This window comes from Morone saxatilis, unplaced genomic scaffold, assembly GCF_004916995.1.
Source record: "Morone saxatilis isolate NCDOM2014 unplaced genomic scaffold, NCSU_SB_2.0 Contig12, whole genome shotgun sequence".
NCBI lineage: Eukaryota > Metazoa > Chordata > Actinopteri > Moronidae > Morone > Morone saxatilis.
In genome coordinates this window covers 9,573,375-9,595,032 of record NW_023339674.1, presented here as the reverse complement: position 1 = coordinate 9,595,032, position 21,658 = coordinate 9,573,375, and the positions used below count along the sequence as shown (strand labels likewise).

General features: G+C 39.6%; 2 protein-coding genes across 2 annotated transcripts in view; both read left to right on the top strand.

The window, feature by feature from the left end:
• The first annotated feature begins 4,146 nt into the window (after nt 1-4,146).
• On the top strand, nt 4,147-11,009 carry klhl26 (kelch-like family member 26). Its single transcript, XM_035654021.1, has 3 exons — nt 4,147-4,369; nt 6,098-6,280; nt 6,892-11,009. Exons 1-3 carry the CDS (start codon nt 4,320-4,322, stop codon nt 8,471-8,473), a joined length of 1,815 nt encoding a protein of 604 aa, XP_035509914.1. The 5' UTR covers nt 4,147-4,319; the 3' UTR covers nt 8,474-11,009.
• crtc1b (CREB regulated transcription coactivator 1b) overlaps nt 10,241-21,658 on the top strand; it is a 20,110-nt gene continuing 8,692 nt past the window's right edge. Inside the window, 12 exon segments of the mRNA XM_035653610.1 lie at nt 10,241-10,255; nt 12,652-12,801; nt 14,824-14,940; nt 15,456-15,581; nt 16,224-16,285; nt 16,560-16,654; nt 17,165-17,250; nt 17,347-17,390; nt 18,365-18,588; nt 18,675-18,826; nt 19,039-19,278; nt 19,891-19,977. Of these exon segments, the coding sequence (XP_035509503.1) occupies nt 10,241-10,255; nt 12,652-12,801; nt 14,824-14,940; nt 15,456-15,581; nt 16,224-16,285; nt 16,560-16,654; nt 17,165-17,250; nt 17,347-17,390; nt 18,365-18,588; nt 18,675-18,826; nt 19,039-19,278; nt 19,891-19,977 (1,398 nt within the window).

The window sequence follows — 21,658 nt, the reverse complement described above, 5'->3', positions numbered from 1 at the left end:
TCAACTGTGACTGGAGACTCTGAGGTCAGTTCACTGACTCTCTGTTTTACTATTGATACATCTATGTTTAAAATTTTGAATGTATTTGTTTGTACTTCCTAAAGTTGTACATTTTCCTTTTGTTTATATTTTCATTGTTTCTTGACTAAATTCAAGATTTCTGTGTCTTAAGAGGCGTAGAAAATTTGTCCATGGTTGGTTTTTAAAGTTTAAATTAATGTTATTCTTTTTGTTAAATGGTCCACATCTCTATACGAGATCTCGATCTGACATTTGGTTTCTAAAATGGTTGATTTAGTTTATCAATAGAATTTTCTTTTGTTTGTGTTTGATTTATGTGTTTGTTCTGATTATTTGATGGTGATTCTTTCACAACACACATATATTACAGGGAGATAAAATTTTCTACGCTGTTTATAAGGAACATATAGTAATTCGTCCTTATCATCAGATTTACTGAGATCAAGCCGATTGTTTATTCAGTGTTGACATGGAATAGCTGTTAGTATGTTGTAGTGACTTATTGATGATCTACAATAACCAATGACAAATCACTTTCTTATTTTAGAAAGCTACTTTGATTAGGAGATCGTAATGTTTGAGTCACATTTAACCTGAGCACATCTTGATTTGGATTTGTTGTGAATTAACTTGAAGTCCAATTTTGAGGCTGGTTTCAGATTGCGTCTTTTATTCATGCGCGGTTGGGCAAGATTCCAACAAGCTGTGAATTTTATTACAGTGGTTTTTTCAAGGACAATTATATTACAGAGTTACAGAACAATCAGGCTAAGTTTTGTTTTTTCAAGACAGAACTCACTCTCCTACAAAGCAGGTAATTAATCATATTTATCATTACGGTTGTTGTGTGTCTCAGTTACAGAGTTTCACTGTCCGTTAAGAAATTCAACATTTTTACTTTTTCTTGAGTTATTAAATTTTTGGTTTTTTTTTTCCATATTCTATTCTTTAATTTCAGATTAAAAAGGTGGCTGCGTTTGTCGCTGATCCAGCTGTGCTCTCTGGTTCTCATAGCTTCTGAGTCCACCCTCCCTCTAAGGTGGGCTGTATAAGAAACTTGCAGGATTTCAGATGTGGAAGGTGTGTCTGATTCTTGTGGGAGGTCCAGACATTAACTTTCAGGCTGTTGAGGGTCAGAGGTAGGGTTGGCGTTCAGTCCCGCTCAAGCAGTATCAAAGCAAGATCCAGTATTGTGTTTCCTCGTTGAGGCTGTGAGAGGGGATTTTGGTGACAGGCTTCAAGGTTGGACAGAGCAGGAGGGCAGTCAGATGGCCGGGAAGCTGTTGTGTGTGATTATGTCTTTGTTATGCGATTGACGACTTGTTGTTGTTGTGTTTCTATCTACAAATGGTTACAGCTGGATTAATAGATGTCAGAGACAGTGGTTCTCATTATTTTCAGACTTGATGTTTTCCAGCTGGTTTTTCGCTGAAGGTGTATGCTAACACCAACCAGCAGCTATGTGTCAGCTGGTTTTTCTATTATTTATAATGGTTTTTACACACTTAATATGTTTGTCGGTTAAAAAAGTCTTCATACTGGATGTGCTGCATCGCTGATTAGAAGCTGATGATCTGCAAACACTGATTTATGACTTCTGGTCTGTCTTCTTCTTCATCAGATGGAAGTGATGCGTCTGTCAGAGTGTGAGTGGTGAGAAAGGTGGTTTTGGTTGAGAGGACCAACTGTGTCCTGATGAGTCCAGAGAGGTTGAAGTGAGCATCAGCTCTGACGTCTGCCCAGCTGTGACAGAGGAATCACAACCAGTGGAGACGACTCTCAGTGCTGAAAGTCCAGAGGTGGTACACACATTCCTTACTCAAAGTACAGATACTACTCTCATAATTTTAGTACATTTTTTAAGTAAAAAAGGAATTTCTCAGCTGTTTCTGTACGAAACCAACTGAAACTTCTCCCTCTCTGTCTGTTTCCATGAGCTACACTGTGAAAATACTCCAGTACAAGCAGAAGTTTAAGAAGTAATTTATGATTACTCACAGAAGAATCACAGCAGCAACCTGCACATGCTTTTGCTGCTGCAGCAAAATGTCCAAAATAAAACAACCACTAAAAACTGCACCTGAAAGTCTTTGATGTGACTCCTTTATTTTATTCCTCTTTTCCAAACCCCACTCATACTGACCTCACTGATCCTGGTTGTTGCATATTTTGTCTTTATTCAAATTGATGTCACACCCTAATCACGTGTCACCAATGTACCATGTGAACAATAATAAATTATACAATAAATAACTCATAAAGGACTCAAGAAACTGTCATATTACACACTTAGAATGAGAGTTATTAAGTTGAAAATGGTTTACTATTGGAAATATACATGATTTCATTGAACCTACAACAGCTCAGTAAAGATATTCACTGCTGTTGGATACCAGCACATGTTGGAATAGAGGGAAATTAGGTTGCTGACAAACTATCTAAAAGTTCATTTAACAAAAGTAATAGTGGTATTTTAGAAATATGTTTTGGCAAAATCAATTTAGCAGGGAACAGTGGAAACTGAGTAAAACAAAGGACTTTACTCAAATATTTAAATGAAAGAGGTCTAATATACAGAATATAATTCCAATATAGTCATGATTTTACTGGTACATTTGCTGGAGGCATGCACCTTTAACGTTGGTTTGTAACCTGCCAGAAAACTAAAGAATTTAATAGCATAAAATAAGAATACTGCATTGCTGTTTAGCTATTAAGAGCCAAAATCCAAGGAAAATATATATGTTGTGTGTTGTTATATAGAAATAAATGCAGAAACGGGTTGATGAGTGTCCTTTCAGTCTGCGTCCATCAACATGGATGGACCCAATAAATACAACTATTTAATCTCATATTTCTGACATTGACTCTACAGCAGTTCTGATAAGTTTACAGTCTATAAGTCTATGGTAGAAATGTTTCAATATTTATATAGAATTCAGAGATTTGGGATATATGTTATATATGTATGTTTTTGTTGGGTTACCTCTACATATGGGAATCAAAGGCAATGCATTTGCAGACAGGGTGGTTAAAAGAGCACTAAACATGAGGCACATAATGGACATTTCATTTAGGAAAGAGGTAAAACACTAATGAAAAATGTCTTAAATTTTTAACAAAATTTGGCACAAAAACAAGGTTTGTGGTTAATACTACAGAATAAACAGAGCACAACATGTTAAAAGAAGACATAAAAGAGAAAAAGTGATATCTAGACTAAGCTTTGATCACACTGGTTTAAAGACATAATAATAAGACATTCTTTTTATTGGGTAAGGTAAAGTCATAAGTGTGTGTGCATTGTAATATAAGTGCAAACGTGTGTATTATTGCACTGTATCAAATACAATGAAGTTTACAACAAAGGGTGAGAGAGGCTGAAGGAAGGTGGGATTTAGAAAGGATATTACGGACAAATGGAGAGATGGTGTTGGAAGCACAGAGACAGATTTCTTAATAATTTTCATGTTTGTTTGTTTATTTATTTATTATGTTCTTAGTCTAATGTACTCTTAACTACTTCTGCTTCCACATACTCCGGTACAGTAGGTGGCAGTATGCAACCTGTAAACTGAGATTGCACCAAAAAACACTATTTACATTTTTTTTTTTGGTAAACTTTATTTAAGCTTCTTCAAGTAACAAACAGGCATCATTAATGGATATGGAGGCTAAGCATACTTAACAATAAATCTACCCAAGCAGCATATATTAACAGAAAAGAAAGATATAAAGGGGGAAAAAAATGAAAATAAAACAAAAACCATCTAAAATAAGTTAATTTAAAGGGGGTTGAATTAAGATATAACTCAAGTAGTTTAGAGAGTCTTAAATCTTATATACTGTAAATGGTCTTCTCTTTTCCAGTTGTCTAAAGGATTTTAAAGAAAATAAATGCCACAAAAGCTTGGAGCACCTTTTACAAAATCTACACTTGTGAATGTAAAAAAAAAAGTTAAAAAATAATAAAATATAAATAATAATAATAATATAATAAATATTATTACATAAACATCCAACATCTTTGTTTTGCATTAAAATAAATACCAAACTTTAGACATGTGCCAGTGGCGCCTGTCAGTGGCCAGACCCTGTCAGTGCAGAGGAAGGAGGTGTCACAAACAGCCGGTAGGAGAGGTCACCACAGTGTCCACCGCAGGACCTCAGACAGACGGCTGGTCTCCGTCTGACAGGCTGCTTTTAACTTTTAAAACAGCATGAACAGGCCAACCGTGCCGCTGACCTCCTGGTAACATTCATGAAAATGCCATATGCGCGTTGCTCTGTGCTAGAAGATGGCGGAGTCGGATGGTGGGGATTTTGCTTCGAAAGATCCACAGAACAGGTGAGTGGAGCCGGGGTGAGGTGGTGCTGTGTTGCCCCGGTGTTGGGTCTGGTCCCTCGGTAATAACTTGGTAGGCGCCGGGACTGCAGCCCAGTTCGAACCCGCTGGAGCGTCCCCTCGTGTCGGCCTTGACTCCAGGAAACACCGAGGAGTTGTCCGGGGCCTCCAGGCATCCACACTGCCTGTGTTTTATACCGATGCACAGCAAGTGTACAATAAACTAAGGATGTAACAGTTGTCCATTAATAGGAATAAACACTAACAGTCTGCTGTGTTGTAGCAGGTGAGCTGCAGCACGTTTGTTTACAATCTGGTGAAAGATTTCTACAATATGTTAATATTAATAAGATGTAGTCAATACTTTAAATACTTTTTTTTTTGCAATGCAATATTGATGCAGTAATGCTTCCCTAGTTTAAGTCATTGTAAGGATTAACCAGCTTTCCTTAACTGCAACAAATTACATTCAAATTTGGGTGCAGAGAAAACTACACTTTGCTACACAAAGTTTGCACATTGTGAACAGAAAAGTTTGCTTTTATCACTTAACTGATGTCAGTCCTGTCTAAAGCCAGAGCGATACTGGATTTTGGAGGCAGAAAACTGATCTGAGAGTTAAAGTTACTACAAGGAACTTAGATTGTGTGTTGATACTTGTGGCACCTGCTGTTATAAAGATCTTGATCTGGCTGCATTTGTGTTGGAAGTGAGTTGGAGTCAAGAAGAAACAATGTTACAAAATAGATACTTCTATAATGTAGATGGCCACAGTGACACATACAATAGGTCTGGAAGGTTTTCACCTTAAAACGATTGTTAAATTTAACAGAAGAGTTTTAGAAGAGTGTGTCGGATATCGATTGATCAAAGTGCTCACCAAAATGCTTGAATGAGTTTTAGTCCATTATTGGAATAATTTTATATTAAATGACCCAGTTCTGCTCGGTATTAAATTGTGATCTGAATATGAAATTGTTGGATTTGAACAATGGGATCATTCCCTTACACTTAAATGTGATGTGTAGATGCGTTTTCGTCATCTGTAATCTGCCTTCTGTGTGATTGGATGCCATTTTTGGGTGTCATTTAAACAAAGCAGGTTGGTAGACGAAGTGCTAACAAAAACAGGCAGGCAGCTGTCGCACTACAACTGGGACTTCTCAGTCTCTTCCACTTGTCTGGTGTCATTTCTGCTTGTGGTGATTGTGTTCAGTTGTTAAAAGTGATGTCAGGAAGACTGCAACACTGTCTACCTTTTAGTCTTAATGAATGAATGAGATATCTGTCCCTGGTAATGTCAACCTGTGGTAGTGATCATGCGTATTCCTGGCAGATTGATTTCTCTTTTTCTATGTGGAGCAAGAAATAGTCTAAACAGATAAATTTTTCTACTTATAGTAATGTTTTTTTTTTTTCCTGTGTGCAGATACGCTCTCACTAATGCAAAGACACTACAGATTGCATTACCCCCCCCCCTCGACTGTGGTAGATTAGATTAACCTTCCATCGCAGTATTGCTGCATGCATCTACGCCTTGAGTTAACACCAGACAGATCAGATCACATTTTAATATTGTTGAGTTGTACGCCCTGCTTGGCCAGAATATAAGCTTCTAGCAGTATACATTATATTCATTTGAGAATAGAAAGAAGTAAAGTATTTCATTAAAAATAAAGTGTAGAATCCCTTTATTCACTGATTGTGACAGTACCTTTTTTTTCTTTCCAGTATGGCTAATAAGAATAGCACCCTGCGCTGTACATTCTCAGCCCCAAGCCACAGTGCCACCCTCCTCCAGGGTTTGTCGGTCTTGCGAGCTCAGGGTCAACTACTGGATGTCGTGCTGGCCATCAATGAGGAGCGCTTCCAGGTCCACAAAGCTGTGCTGGCCGCCTGTAGTGATTACTTCAGGTTAGTCTGAAATACCAGACTTCTCACTGTCCATTTACATTTTGAATTGGAAGCGCATACCCGATGCTCTTAACTGGAGCAGTTTACACTGAGTGCACCGTTAGAGTAAGCTGCAGTTCACCCATCAACTATATTAAAAGTAATTCATTTGGGAGAGGAAGGTAAAGGATGAACAAATGTGGAACGAAATGCAAAGTGATTCACTCACTTGAACTTTTTCTCTTTCATTTTGCCTTTGATCTAAGTCATTATACTTCAATGAATTTATATTTAGAGCTCCTGCTGATTATAGAAATTATAGGAAAACGAATTCCAGAAAGCGAGGACGTTTTAAAATGATCAATTATTAAACACAAATTATGTAAATGTGCAAATGGAAATGTAGCCAAATATACTTTTCACTTTGTTTTGCACACTCTCTCACTCTTTAGACAGTAGTTTTCATTGCCATGGACACCAAGAAAAAAGCTTTTTCACATCATACAACTGCTCTTAACTCTGTGCCTATTAAAGTCATACACAATTCATGCAATCTAAATCTGTGCCTTGCACATAGAAGATAGCAAATTTAAAAAATGTCATGTAGTGACTGATATTTTCTTGTGTTACAGAGCAATGTTTACTGGAGGCATGAGGGAGTCAAATCAAGATACCATTGAGATGAAGGGTCTGTCAGCCCGTGGGCTGAAACATATTATTGACTTTGCCTACAGTGCAGAAGTCACTTTAGACCTGGACTGTATTCAGGATGTCCTCGGGGCGGCTGTGTTTCTCCAGATGGTGCCAGTCGTAGAGCTCTGTGAGGAGTTTCTCAAGTCAGCGATGAGCGTAGAGACCTGCCTGCACATCGGCCAGATGGCCACCACCTTCAGCCTGTCTTCCCTCAAAGAGTCGGTGGATGCCTTCACCTTCCGTCACTTCCTCCAAATTGCTGAGGAGGAGGATTTTCTGCACATTCCCATGGAACGCCTCGTCTTCTTCCTGCAGAGCAACAAACTGAAGAACTGTAGCGAGATCGACCTCTTCCACGCCGCCATCAGGTGGCTCCAGTATGACGAGTCCCGCCGGGCTCAAGCCAGCAGTGTCCTCTGCCATGTACGTTTCCCGCTCATGCGCTCCTCTGAGCTGGTGGACAGTGTTCAGACGGTGGACATAATGGTGGAGGACGTGCTGTGCCGCCAGTATCTCCTCGAGGCCTTCAATTACCAGATTCTTCCCTTCCGACAGCATGAGATGCAGTCTTCGCGGACGCTCATACGTTCTGACGTCATGTCACTCATTACCTTTGGTGGGACGCCGTACACTGACAACGACCGCACAGTGAGCACCAAGGTGTACCACCTCCCTGACATCTCATCCCGTCAGTTCAAAGAGCTGACAGAGATGGAGGCGGGATGCAGTCACGCTTGTGTAGCCGTACTTGATAATTTTGTGTACGTCGTTGGTGGACAGCACTTACAGTACCGCAGCGGCGAGGGGGCAGTTGACAGCTGTTACCGCTACGACCCGCATCTAAACCAGTGGCTGCGCATCCAACCCCTGCAAGAGGCTCGTATCCAGTTTCAGCTCAACGTGCTGCATGGACAGCTGTACGCCACCGGAGGGCGCAATCGATCTGGCAGTCTGTCATCTGTAGAGTGTTACTGCCCAAAGAAAAACCAGTGGACTTACGTGGAACCATTAAAACGCCGGATTTGGGGTCATGCGGGCACTCCCTGCGGAGAGAAGCTGTATATCTCAGGGGGTTATGGCGTCTCGTTGGACGACAAGAAAACTCTTCACTGCTACGACCCGGTTTCAGACCAGTGGGACTTCAAAGCTCCCATGAATGAACCCAGAGTGTTGCACGCCATGATCAGCACCAGGGATCGGGTTTATGCTCTGGGCGGTCGCATGGACCACGTGGACCGATGCTTTGATGTCCTCGCGGTTGAGTATTACATTCCAGAGAACGACCAGTGGACCACCGTCAGTCCCATGAGGGCAGGTCAGTCTGAGGCAGGCTGCTGTTTACTGGACAGGAAGATCTACATCATCGGGGGCTATAACTGGCACCTGAACAATGTCACAAGCATCGTGCAGGTGTACAACACAGACACAGATGAGTGGGAGAGGGATTTGCACTTCCCAGAATCCTTTGCTGGCATCGCTTGCACACCAATTATAATTCCACAAAACACCACACAATGCTAACCATCCGACCTGTGACTGTGAAGATTTTATTCCATGTGCTCTTTCTGACGACCACAGAGTCGACACAAGGTGTGAACGTTATGTAAGCTACTGTGTGTGTGTGTGTTCATTGAGGAGATGCCCTGAAAAGCTATTAAGACGTATTATTTTTTATCTTTGTTTTGTTTAATTAAAGCAAATTTTGATTTGAAATTTATTTTATGTGAAAACTTATCATCTTGATCTTAATGTTGATGTTGACTTTTATGATACTGATACAAGTTTTTGAATGGCAGTTGGTCAGTATTTGACCACATTTTGATGATTGGAGTTTGAGTAATTCCTGAATTCTATAATTAATTGATTGATATATTATCTTGATTTTTTGTTCTCTTCCTGAATAGAATTACCTAAATTAGTAACTTCTCATTTAAAAAATAATCATAAATCAGTTAACAGTGTTTTACCAATCAAGGGCTTAAGTTACAGACAGCACAAATTGTCTCTGGAAATCTCATATTTGAAGTTTAAATTGTGTGTTTGCAAAGGTATTAACAGACTCAAGTGTTAGACATTATGATTGTACAGTTGGGAATGTTGTATTATTATTATTTTGCTTACTTTTTATCTTGTTATAATTTTACCATTCAAGCGACCAAGATAACTGAAAGTCTTACTGTTGTATGTCTCCTCAATCTAGTAATCAACAAACCACATATCAATGCACAGTAATGATTGCACAAAGAACGCAAGTAGTGGTTGTTGTTGTGGAATCAGCTATTCCATGTGGGTGTTAATGGCTTTGTTTTGTTTTTTTACCCTTCTTGTGTTTCCTGAGCTGAAACTCCCACTGACAAACTAATTGTTGTCTCAGTCAACTTAACAAACCAGTGTGGATCTCTTATGGCAGCTACATAAATCATTTATGTGTGCGTGTCCATTTTGAATGTCGATGTGTGCTGTTCTTTATGTCAAACAAGTGCTTACCTTGCTATTTTGTGTACCACACATGCTTTTGTCCCTTGGCCTACACAAAAAGGGGATACAGGTGATATTTATTAATATCTAAGCTATTGCGCCAATCCTCAAAAAAATCAAATTTCCCCAGAAAAAGCACTTAAACTGTCCATTTACCATGATATTGATTGATACCGGCTCATGTTTTTACTTTGACTGCATTGCTGCACTTTTCAAAGCAGTATTTATCAGACATCTGATTCTGCTGCTGACGTTATTGATGTATTTAATGTGTGTATAAGGAAGAAACAAGCTCAAAGTTCTTGTTTTTCCTTTTTAAATGTGACATCTACGTGATGGTGTCCATTTTAAAACTGTCTCCTGTTTGCCTTAGTGTATTTGTAATGATTTACCTGTACCAGTCAAAGCACATGATATCTCATTAAAGTGCAATATAAAGTAGTCAAAGGGGAATGTAGACATTTATGTAGCTCTATGTGCATCCTTTTATTAAAGGTGTATCATGTTTTAAAAAATACCCTTCATGTGCTTGTTATGTTTTTGATTTGGTTGGATGATGTATTTCCACAACAAGCCTACTGAAGCACTGCCTTCACTGCCACTGCCTGCCACTTACCCTATAAAAGGTTTAAACTGTTTGTATGCACACACTCCCACAGACACTCAGTGTGTCACGTTTAGGAGGATAAATATCGCAGAAATTGAATATAATATTCATAGGTATGTTTCTATTAGTGTATAACCACCTGAATATAGAAATCATGTACATTACATTAAAATTATTCTATAGATGCTGCACGGTCGCATTCCATGGAGGCGCTTTTGGTGAGTTGCTGGTGGACACCATCATTTCTCTTACACACATTCTCATTACAGATGTGAGTGGTGTTCAGTTTAGTTGCAATCTGCAGCTTCACCACTAGATGCCACTAAATCCTGCACACTGGTCATTTAAGAGGAAAATTACTGAAGATATCTCTTTTAATTAGAGCTGCAACTAAAAGCTATTACTATATAATGCCTGAAAGTAATAAAGAAATATAGTATATTAATATTAATGTTCCCAAAAATCAAGTTGACGCCTTAAAAATGTCTTGTTTTCTCCAACCAACAGTCCAAAACCAAAAAGTATTCAGTCTACAGTGATTATACAGCAGAGAAAATCAATGTTTGTTATTTTGACCAGAAATATTACTTAGATATACTATACTATTTAAAAAAAATTATAATTATCAACTGACTGGTAGAATAATGTGTCAGCTCTACTTTTCATTACAGTTGTGTTGCAAACCCAAGCAACTTCTGTGCGCTGGTAATGTCATCAAGGTTTCAGTTTTCAAATATTAAACCAAGTTGATACAATAATTGTTTTTAATTAATAAACAGTTTGAATAATTTAATGTAACATAATACTGTAGCTTACATTCTTCCACTTTTAATTACTGCAGTGGTTTTGTTTAGAACTTGACTCTGTAACTTCCCTCATGTTCAAACTAAAGAGAAAATGTAATTATGAAGATGATTATTCAAACCTGTATCTTTTGTTGTCCTTAAAATAAAATAAAGTTTTATTACAGCAGTTTTGTTAATTGCTTTATTTATTATCCTTTTAGAAGTGCAGTTCATTGATTTTGTGCATTCAACATTCCCCTATAAGATAGATATCAGTGATTTGATCAATGCATCCAGTTCTAATATGCTGTTTATCGAAAGGCAATATTTAATATTAAATATTAAGTATTTATGGGTGTGTGACAATTTTTTACATACATTTTTCAGCAGCTAGATTATCTACTGTAGCTGTTTCAGACTGTTTACAATAATTCACTTATTATCCTACAACCTAGATGTCATAAAATTACATTATAGGTGGTTTTGCTTAAATATGGAGTTAAATATAGATCAAGCTACTGAGCATCATAGATAATAGACAACATCTCACCCCTTTCATGCCTTTCTGAATGAACAGACGCACCCACTGCAACAGACTAATGCCACCAAATTGCACCACTGAAGATTATTACAATGCAAATTACCTTGAATTCAATCCACTGTTCCTATTCCTACTCCCCCTTTGTTTTGTTTTCAAAATATGAAACATAGCAACACAGATACACCTTTGCAGTTTATACATTGCTTGTAATTTGGAACATTGTAACCAGTATCCTTCGTTTTCATTACTCAATGCACCCTTTTCTTTGTACATTTGCACTTTTATTTTTCCTCTATTTCATGCATGTACGCTTGAATTATTCAGCTGAATAGGCCTATGCACAATATATGGACTACATTTACACTACGTACAGTCCCTGGCAGAAATGAGAAAAAAAAAACACATTTCTTATTTTTTTTATTGTTGTTACACTTAATTGACACCAAGAGAAACATACAAAAATGTAATGATAAATTTGTCATTATTTTTATTATATAAAAATGTGTCTTTTATGCTTTTTTTGTGATTTTGGACATTCAACCTTGTTTAATTTTAAATTTAATATTGATATAATATGAATTTAATAGAATTGACATAAATATCAATTTTGAATTGTAAACATCATGTGTGGTAAGATATATTATTATTTTATGTCTTTATTTTATGTCACCACACCATTCAAAATCTTTTTTTTTTTAGGGTTTGTATGGCTTGAGGGCAGAGTTAACTTAATGGAGGGAACTAAAAAAGAATAAATTAACAGATCATATTTCCACTAGAATGGCCACAAATAATCCGAAAAAATAACATACTGTGTGCATAAGTGTCTACTATATCCACTGACATACTGGTTTAGAATAGAATAGGAATAGAATGCCTTTATTGTCACTATACCACATGTCAAATGAGATTAAAAGCCAAAACGCCAATAGCAGTGCAAAAAACAGTAAGAAAATATAAAAAAATTACAGTATAAACGATAGGACATAAAAGTGTAATAGTTGCAAAAAAGGGAGGTAAGGTTTTTACCAGTGTTTATAAAGTATAAAATTTAAATAAAGTATTCAGATCAGGTTCCTAGTTTATTATTACATATTATTGTTACACAAAGTTATTTGCCCCGCCGCCCGCGCGCGCCAGTGATTGTTGGTGCACACGCGCAAAAAAAAAAAACCCACTCATCCCACTTCTCAAACATCACAACCAGAGAGATGGACACACACACACACACAGCTTTCGTGCTTCGTGCCGTACCATGGGTGATACACCGAACCCCCTGGATGCGTAGACTGCATTATCTGAGAAGAGAGGAGAAAGATGGTCCTCTAACAATCCTCGCAATTTTAAGCGAAAAATCGCTTTGCATAATCAGAAACAGGCGGGAAGAGACGCCGGTTTGAAGAAGTGATAACAGACCTGAACAACCAGAGCCGCTCGGGTGTGAAAGACCTGCTGCACAACCGCTGGCTGTTTTGTACTTTTTGTTTGCATCGCTGTTTTTTTTTTTTTTTTTTTTTTTTGGCAGCTATCGAACGCTGGCGGTGATTAAATCTGATCCGTTGTGCTAAAAAAAAAAAAAAAAAAATAGCTAATAGTTATACACACTAACGGGCTGTAACTGCACGTCAGTTCAACACCGCCAAATTGCTGTTTCCACCCCTCCTCCCCGCAACTCCTGGCCTGTTTAAAGTCACGCTTGCGTTATTCAGACAAACAAACACACTTAAACTCGTGTGTGTGTGTGCTGCGTTAACTAGCCTGAGCTGGTGGTTTTTTTTTTTTTTTTTTGTTGGTTGTGTGGTGGGGGGATGCTGTGAATTAATGTGCTACCTGTTCTCCGACTGGAGCTCCGGTTTGAGCTTGTCAACCGTGCTCATCTCACTTGGTAACGTTCGGCAACAGACAACAACAAAAAAAAAAAAAACCCCAACCCAATCACTGTGTAACAACATGTCAGGGTCAGCTGGAAGGAGCTGGACATGGGAGGCTTTTACAGGAGAGAGGGTTTAAGTTAGCCAATCAGATGTTAACCAGCCTTCCCAGCTGTGATCTCCTCTTCCTCCCTCTTCCTCCTCTTCCTCCATCACCATCCACTATTATCTCAACGTTACTCGTTACATCAGCCAGCTGTAGTTTGGTTGAACAATAAGCAACATCTGGATTACATGTAACTGAGATGCGAAGTAATCCCGTAAAACAGTTACAGAATAAAAACGTTAAATCGGGTTACAAATGGGGATTATTTAGCAGGATTACAGTTACAATTTATCTCTAAAAATACAGTGAACAAGAAATATTTTGCATTTTCTTTTCTAAGGTTAAATTATTCTGTTTTATGGAATAAACTGTGTTTTTATTTACATATTTAGTGTTGAGGTAATCCAAAATAATCGAGTTACTTTACTTCTGTAGTCTAGAGCTGAAATGATTAGTCGATTAGTTCGTTGATAGAAAGTAATGGATGGTTTTGATAAATTAATTACTCATTGAAGTCATGTATTATGTAAACAACGCTTCCAGCTTCTCAGATTTGCCTTTTCTGTTTTATGTGATTGTAAAATGAAGACTGTCTGTATTTGGGCTCTGAGACGTTATATTTTACACTATTTACATATTATAGAAGATTAATCCAACAAATAATCAAAAAAGAGTTCATATTCAGATATAATTTATATATAAAGTATTTGAATATCTTCTAAACATTCATATAAAACAAGTAAAGCAGCAAATCCTAATATTTATAGACGCTGGAACAACAGAATATTTCAGATTTACTTGGAAAAATCACTGAATCACTTCAATCAGTTATTGAAATTGTTCCATTGCAGTTTCTTGTGATCAACTAATCAATTAATCAGCATATTCAGCTCTATTAACCACAAAAGAGGGAAACATTTTGTTGCCGGGAAGCATTTGGACTAATTATTGGCCCAGTTGCTGGAAATGATTCCCACTTACCACATGCTGTAAAACTGAGCTGTCGTTTACTGCAGGGGGAAAAAATCAGTCAGTTTTATGGTCTCTGCCAGATTTCTGTGTGTTGCCATCCAAACATCAATCCATCGCATTTGTTCGTATCATTTTCAGTCTCACTTCCGTTCCTTTACTTGTAAAAGACGACTTCCATCACTGTTTTTTTTTGTAAAAACGTTTCTTTTGTGACTGGTTTTTAATATTACGGCTAATGTAATCACCAGGTGTGTTACGTGGAAACGCTGTAATTGCACCAGCTGTCAGTCAGGTGTCACTCACATCAGCTGATTTTCTTTTTCTCTGTTATAAAAAGATGTTGTGCCAATCTGCTCGTCCCGTCGTGTTTCATCCGTCAAGTTAATGGATCCATTCGTCTTTTCACTTCACCACTGTGGACTGGCAGCCATCGTTCACTTTTGAGGATCACTTTTTTTGTGAATCAGATCAATCATTCACTCATGCTTTCATGCAATTTTACTTTGCACAGTTGCAGTTACAGAAGACCCAGTATTTGCAACTAGGGCAGAATCGTGGACAGTACTATGGAGGCTCACTGCCCAATGTCAATCAGATTGGAAATGGCAACATTGACCTGCCTTTTCAGGTGAGCCCTCAGCCTCTCTCGGCTGGTAAATGAATGGTTTGTTCTCGACCAGTGTACCCTTTCTCAGCTGTTGGTGACAATATTGGACATGCAAAGGTCGCAGTTATCTGTTGTATTGGTGAAAAGATTGGCTCCAAACAGAGATTTCCACTCTTAGGATGTATTAATTTGAAGAAAGTCTGCAGGTTTAGTTTAGTTTATCAGAAATGACCTGCTGGTCAGAGCTGCTTTGTATCATGGTTCAGGAGCGAAAGGAAGTGTGTAATACAAGGTGTACCAGTTCTACCCTGCAGTGTAATTTGGTTCCTAAATTTTAAAGTATATCATTGCTTGTCATGGCTTTTCATCTTAAAATACATTTGCCAACTCAAGCATCAGTATGGGGGGCCCATGGCTTGACTCATTTTGAATTGAACACATTTGCACCATTAATCCTAAAACACTATCCTAAGGTAGTTTTTGTTGTGTCTGTGAGCTGTGTCGCTGGCCTCATTCACCTGCTGTGTTCACTCTAGAACTCGGTGCTGGATACCAGTCGGACAACCAGGCACCACGGGCTGGTGGAGCGGGTTTACCGCGACCGGAACCGCATCACGTCTCCTCACCGCCGGCCGCTGTCAGTCGACAAACACGGACGCCAGATATCCTTTTGTTTTTTTTTGGAAGCGTGTGGTGTTGAGGATGTTTGGACTGTGGTGTGAACATCGCTCTGAAGACTTTTTCATCTGTTGTTGTGATTAAGTTTCTAGTTTAGAGACAGTCTGAGTAGGTTTAAACAGCGGCAGCACAGTTTTCATCTGATTTACCGGCTCCTCTAGGGTTGCTATAATAAGCGCTCACAGACAGAAATACTATGAACTTCGCACTTGGAGATCTAAATTATGTGGTTAGCCGTACGATGATACTAGATGTTCAGGCTGGGCAAAGATGTGATAGAAAGAGGAGGAAACTCTGCATCGTTCAACAGATTTTGACAGTGAGGTGAATTGTTTATCTTCACTACATTATATTGAACCATACAGTGTGATATTACACTCCTGTTGAGGTTATATTGACACATATTTGACCATAAGTTTACAAGACACTGACTGAAACCTTTTTTTTTAAAGTAACTGGATCCCAAAAACACTCGTGTGTGTGTGTGTGTGTGTGTGTGTGTGTGTGTGGTGTCACTTATTACGTATCAAATGTATTAGGTTGAATCAGCCAACAGGCATGCAGCTATGGATTAGCTTAGATCCATTTTTCATCCCCTCTGCTTTATTAGCCTTAACTGAATTCACATTGACAGCTGTCCTTACAGCTCAGTTTACCTCTCCCCACCACCAGACACTAGCTGGAGAAGGTAAGCCACCTCCCCTTGTCCATTGGCCAAAACGATTACTAGGAAACACAACAGCTCAACTGCAAAAAATAAAACTGCATGACTCCGTGTCGGTATAACATTCACAAACTCAACCAACACAAAAGAAGCCCACATAATGGGCCGTGTGATACCACATAAAGGTCTGTAACATAATCTGATTCTTGATGGATGTGATGCCGTAGAATTGGACCTCTGCCAGTATTCAGGATTTGGCAGTGATTTTGCTGACATCTCATCTTTCTGACACTTACAGGACAAACTCGGACTCTGCTTTACACCAGAGCGCCATGAATCCGAAGCCCCAGGAGGTGTTTGCAGGGGGATCACAGGAGCTGCAGCCTAAACGAGGTAATGGAAGATCATTTTACGAAGACACAGAGCCGCTTTTATTTATTAATGTGCAATGTACTAATGTAGGCGGCAAACCTTAAATGACATAAAAGGGTTGATGTCACAAAGAAGCAGATCTGGACTCTTAATGAAATATTTATGGAGTAAATGGATACTGATCTCTGGCAAAGACCTGCTTCAGCATGCTGGTACAGTACTCAGCCGGCTGTAGAGAAGTAACATCTGTGAATGGAGCTGACTCAGGGGGATCAATAACTCACTGATTATCCATGGATTATGTCTTTTTATGTGTGAGGCTCTGATATAATGAAGCCCAGATTGGCTGGCATCCACTCCGTCTGTCTGTCTGCTGGTCACCTTGCTATTTTTAGACTCTCAGGAATCTAGTGCACAGCACTATATCCTGCTTGACTGGCTTGGATATTGATGACTCATTTCTTGCACTGATTTGAATTGTTGTGTATTTTGTCATAGCAAGCAACTGTGTCTTGCTGTTTCACTAATTAGTACTGCTGCTAACAGTGCCTGGGACGGAGAATTCAGAGTCCAGTGCAGACAAGGATGCGCAGGAACAGTTGTGGGATGACAAGAAGGTAGTGATGGGAAAAGGGAAGGGCTTTAATTGTACACTTGTTATGATCCAGTGCACCACTTCACATTTGAGGCTCATAATTATGTTTTCTCATTAGGATGATTCATCAAAGTCCAACGCGTGTGATGTCCCAGGAATCAAGTGAGTGGTTGGAGTACTTTGTTTAAAAATTATTTCCAGTGAGGCGCCCGGGAAGCTTACCTGGTAGAGCTCGCACCCCGTTTACCAAAGCTGAGTCCTTGCTGCAGCCGCCGTGGAGTCAACTCTGACCTGTGGCCCTTTGCTGCGTGTCATCTCTGCTCTCTCTCTCTCTCTCTCTCTTCTCTCTCTCTTCTCTTCTCTCTCTCTCTCTCTCTCTCCCTTTCCTGTCACTCTTCAGCTGTCACTATTTAATAAAAGTGTCACATCAAGTTGTTGACAACTTCTAGTTCACCTGTAATTGAAAGGAGAACCTTTCTACAACAAAAACAGAAAAACAGACAGGAACTGTGTGTTCAGGGGTCCAAAATGGTACTTTTGGCTCTTCTGCCAATGGCAGGTTGACTGAGAAAATTTACCGGCCAAAAAATAGATTTTACCAATCCATAGCACTGTACTACTTTTGACTAAAACAAATTACCTCACGTTTTAGCCATTCTGGAACCTTTTGAGCTTCATACTTTACCCAGGATCTCGGGGCTCTTGCACGCCACATAAACACTGACGTTTCTCTTTGTCTTCATGTTTTCTTTTAGGAATGTATTGCCTCATCTCTAATACCATGTAACACAGATGTTTCTTACAGTACAAACAGACATTGTTTTGACAACACAAACATTATGTAGAGAGCACCAAATAGAAGTAAATATTATAGATAATAGAATAAAATAATGCCACAAAGCATCAGTGTCTTTACTTGGAAAATATTGGTATGTGTTTTGATCTGTTGAAACCTAGTGCTCGTACTTCCTCACAGAAAAACTCTAAACTAAAACAACTACTGAAAAAGTAATACGTTGGCAAGAATATTGTAAGCAAAACCCCGTGGTGGAAGCATGAATTTAAATAAAGATAATTATACAAAAAGAAAAGAAAAACTCGGCCGATATGAGATCTCATTTCTGATTTCTTTTTAGTATATTCCCATCACCGGACCAAGAGTTGAACCCATCCGTGCTCCCAGCTGCACACAACACCGGCGGTTCGCTTCCTGATCTGACCAACATCCAGTTCCCTCCTCCGCTGTCCACCCCGCTGGACCCCGAGGACACCGTGGCCTTCCCCTCCCTCAGCGCGTCCAACAGCACCGGCAGCCTGACCACCAACCTCACCCACCTGGGCATCAGCGCTGCCAGCCATGGTAATAAGCACTATTCGAAAACGGTAAAACTTTTAGCACACCAAAATGTGTTGAAGACCTTTCACGTGTATTTGTTTCCTTGCCAGGGATCCCCACCTCCTCTCAGCCCACCATGACTGTAACGGCACAGCGCCGGCAACCGCCCGTGGTGCCGCTCACCCTCACCTCTGACCTCCATCTCCAACAGTCCCCGCAGCAGCTTTCACCCACCCTCACCTCACCTGTTAACATCACACAGGTAAGGTCTAGGTGGCCATCCACAATACTCTAACTGTTTGACTTGAACGCAGCTGACTTGAGAAAGTTGCAACCTCCATCTATCCTCTATGGTCCGTGAAATGTGGAAAGCCTGTCACTAGGAGGGTGAAGAGTTGAAATCTCTCCAGTAAATTCAGCATATTGCATTTTATGGGACTAGCCTGAACAGAGTCCATGTGCGTTTTTCCTCAGGCCGTGTCAACAGAGTCACTGACCCTGGAGCAGCAGCTCTCCCAGTACCCCCTGTTCAACCAGCTGACGCCTCAGGCCCAGGCTCAGTTGCTCAGTGACCTCCAGAAGCAGCAGCAGGCTCTGTCGCAGGGCATCCAGCTCATCACCCTGCCGACCCTGGCTTCCCCTGGTGCAGCCACTGCCAGCAGCCCCTCCCCAGACAGCCAGAGCCAGACCACGGCCAGCATCAGTATCAGCTCGGTAAGAAACCAGTCGGAAAGTGGCAGAGAGAACCGTTAATGTGATGAAATGACTGTTCTGTTAGTTCTTCAGCTACCCAGAATGCATCCCTGTAGATATCTGCATATCCTTGTTCTGCTACCTGGACTTTACTACCAGATAATTATGCCTATTTACACCAAAACAGGAGCATTTGGAGGATTTTATTGCTTGTTTTTTCTAAGGAAGATGCTTGCAGGTCCTTTTTAAAGCTGACAAATTCTTCTAACCATTTGGCACTCAGCATTTTGTGTGTGCCTCGTGTGGGTTAAGGCAATTTTGGATGTAGCTGGCTGAATTTGTGTGTACTGTTAAAGCCAGAAATTGGCTGATTTAAGCTTGTAAGATACAGAAATACACCTCTGAATATTCTCTATAATGCAACAACCACTTTAACCAGAATAGTAACATCGGGTACTACAGATGTTACTATTCCATAATCATATTGAAGTGTAAACAAACTGACCTGCCACAGAAAACGCACTATACATACCGAGCAGATCTAAGGCTGACGCCCTCTCACATCGCGTCCTTTGAGATTTGTGTGTGACAGGCATGAAGCCCAGTGCTAGCTAACCCTCTTCCCTCCAACAGTACCGCAATCAGACTGGCTCACCAGCCACTCAGTCTCCAACCTCCCCAGTCTCCAATCAAGGCTTCTCCCCCGGCGGCTCGCCTCAAGTAAGGGCCCACCCACCAAGCTAGCTGCTGTTTGGGGAAGGGCTTTGCGCCTGGGGGAAAGCTAATTGTAGATGAGTTAGGCTGCTTTTCATTCTCTTTAATCAGCAGTTAATCACTCATGGTGTCAACAGCTGCATAACTCATTTCTCCATCACCACTGTCGCTCTTCACTGTGTGCATGACAACATGGCAGTAGTTTGTTGATGGAGGCCCTGACCAGATGGTAGTCTTGAAATTACTCTAATCTTTCAGCGAGCAGAAATTCAGGTATTTTTAGGATGCAGCACACATTACTGAGATACTTATCTCATACGGATGAGCTGCAGTTTTACGATAAGAGGTCTGAGATTGTTTGTTGGAGGAAATAATCTTTCTAAAAGCCGCTCCGCAGGCACTGTACGTTATGACGCTTACGCTGTACGAGCTGTTTGTTGTTTTACTATTTCAACTTTGCTGCAACACATTTTTTGACAAATTGGTAATTTTCTCTTGCCCATAAACTGTCACACCGCAGAATAACTCTCCGGTGTGTTTTGGGTTATGTAAGACTTCATTATGATCAGTCAGACTTTATGGTGAAGTCTTCAGCTAGTTGGGGCATAGAGTTTACATCTGCTATTCATATACACTCAAACAAAACATATCGCTCTCTCCGCTGGGTAAAAGTCATCAGGGCTTTATCCCGTCTTCAATAAAACATTTGGCAGAAACACAAAGTCAGCTGCATGTGTTTTAATAATACACTTTATGTGTTTTTCAAGGTGCAACGCCACATCTAGAGAAGCAATTACCTTCTCAAAAACTGAAAAACAAAAAGTTATTGTTAATGTTGAAACAAAATAAAGGAAAAATATATTTTAAGTTATTTAATGTATTTAAACATATAATTTAGTTTAAGCTACCCTGTTTAGTTTTCTTCTAAACAAACAGAAGTTATGTTTACATTCGGTGTTACTCCCCAAAATGCATTGTTTGTATCCTTGAAGTCCCTTGAAGTTCCCTCCTCATATACAATTTTCAAAGCCGATTTAGGGTTTTTTAAATCCAGCATTAATTACATCCATGCTTACTAGCTTGCGGTCTCCTTTTTCTCCTTAGTTGGTGCTTTGCTGTATTTGTTGGCCAACCTTTAAGTGAGAACTAGCTAGTGCCAAGTATATGAGAGGGAAATCTAAAGGGGAGAAAGTAGATAAATATCTAAATTCATAAATTAAATAAGTCACCTCTGGTCCATCAGTGACTAAAAGGTTAGTTAGAAATGTTTCCACTGGGACTCCACCACTAAAAAAATGCCAGTCACACAGTGTTGGTGCTTTTCTCATCGCAAGAAAAATTTCAAAAGAAATTCCAATATTTGTCAACCTCAGAAGTGTTCTCATACCTCCGCTCAGTTGTCACTGCCTATAAAATGACACTGACTCAGGTTTGAGTTTCTACAAGATTCCAAAAAAGCTTCATTACAAGAGAAATAATCTCAAACACTTTGTCTTTGATTCTGACTGAAAGTAAACACACAAAGTGTTGCTGTTGCAGCGAACTGCATAGCAGAGTAGATCCAAGTAGAGAGGTCGGCTGGCAGGTTGACCGAACTACTCAGGGCTTCGGTTTTTCCACTAATGGTAGCACAACGCTTAGTAGCACCACTTTAATCGACATTAGCACACATTACTGATAAATGCCT

Excerpts from the sequence above, each read along its gene's own strand:
- klhl26 (XM_035654021.1), top strand. The coding sequence starts at position 4,320 with ATGGCGGAGTCGGATGGTGGGGATTTTGCTTCGAAAGATCCACAGAAC. Across the intron at positions 4,370-6,097 it reads TCGAAAGATCCACAGAACAG|TATGGCTAATAAGAATAGCA; the intron begins GTGAGTGGAGCC and ends TTTTCTTTCCAG. Across the intron at positions 6,281-6,891 it reads GCCTGTAGTGATTACTTCAG|AGCAATGTTTACTGGAGGCA; the intron begins GTTAGTCTGAAA and ends CTTGTGTTACAG.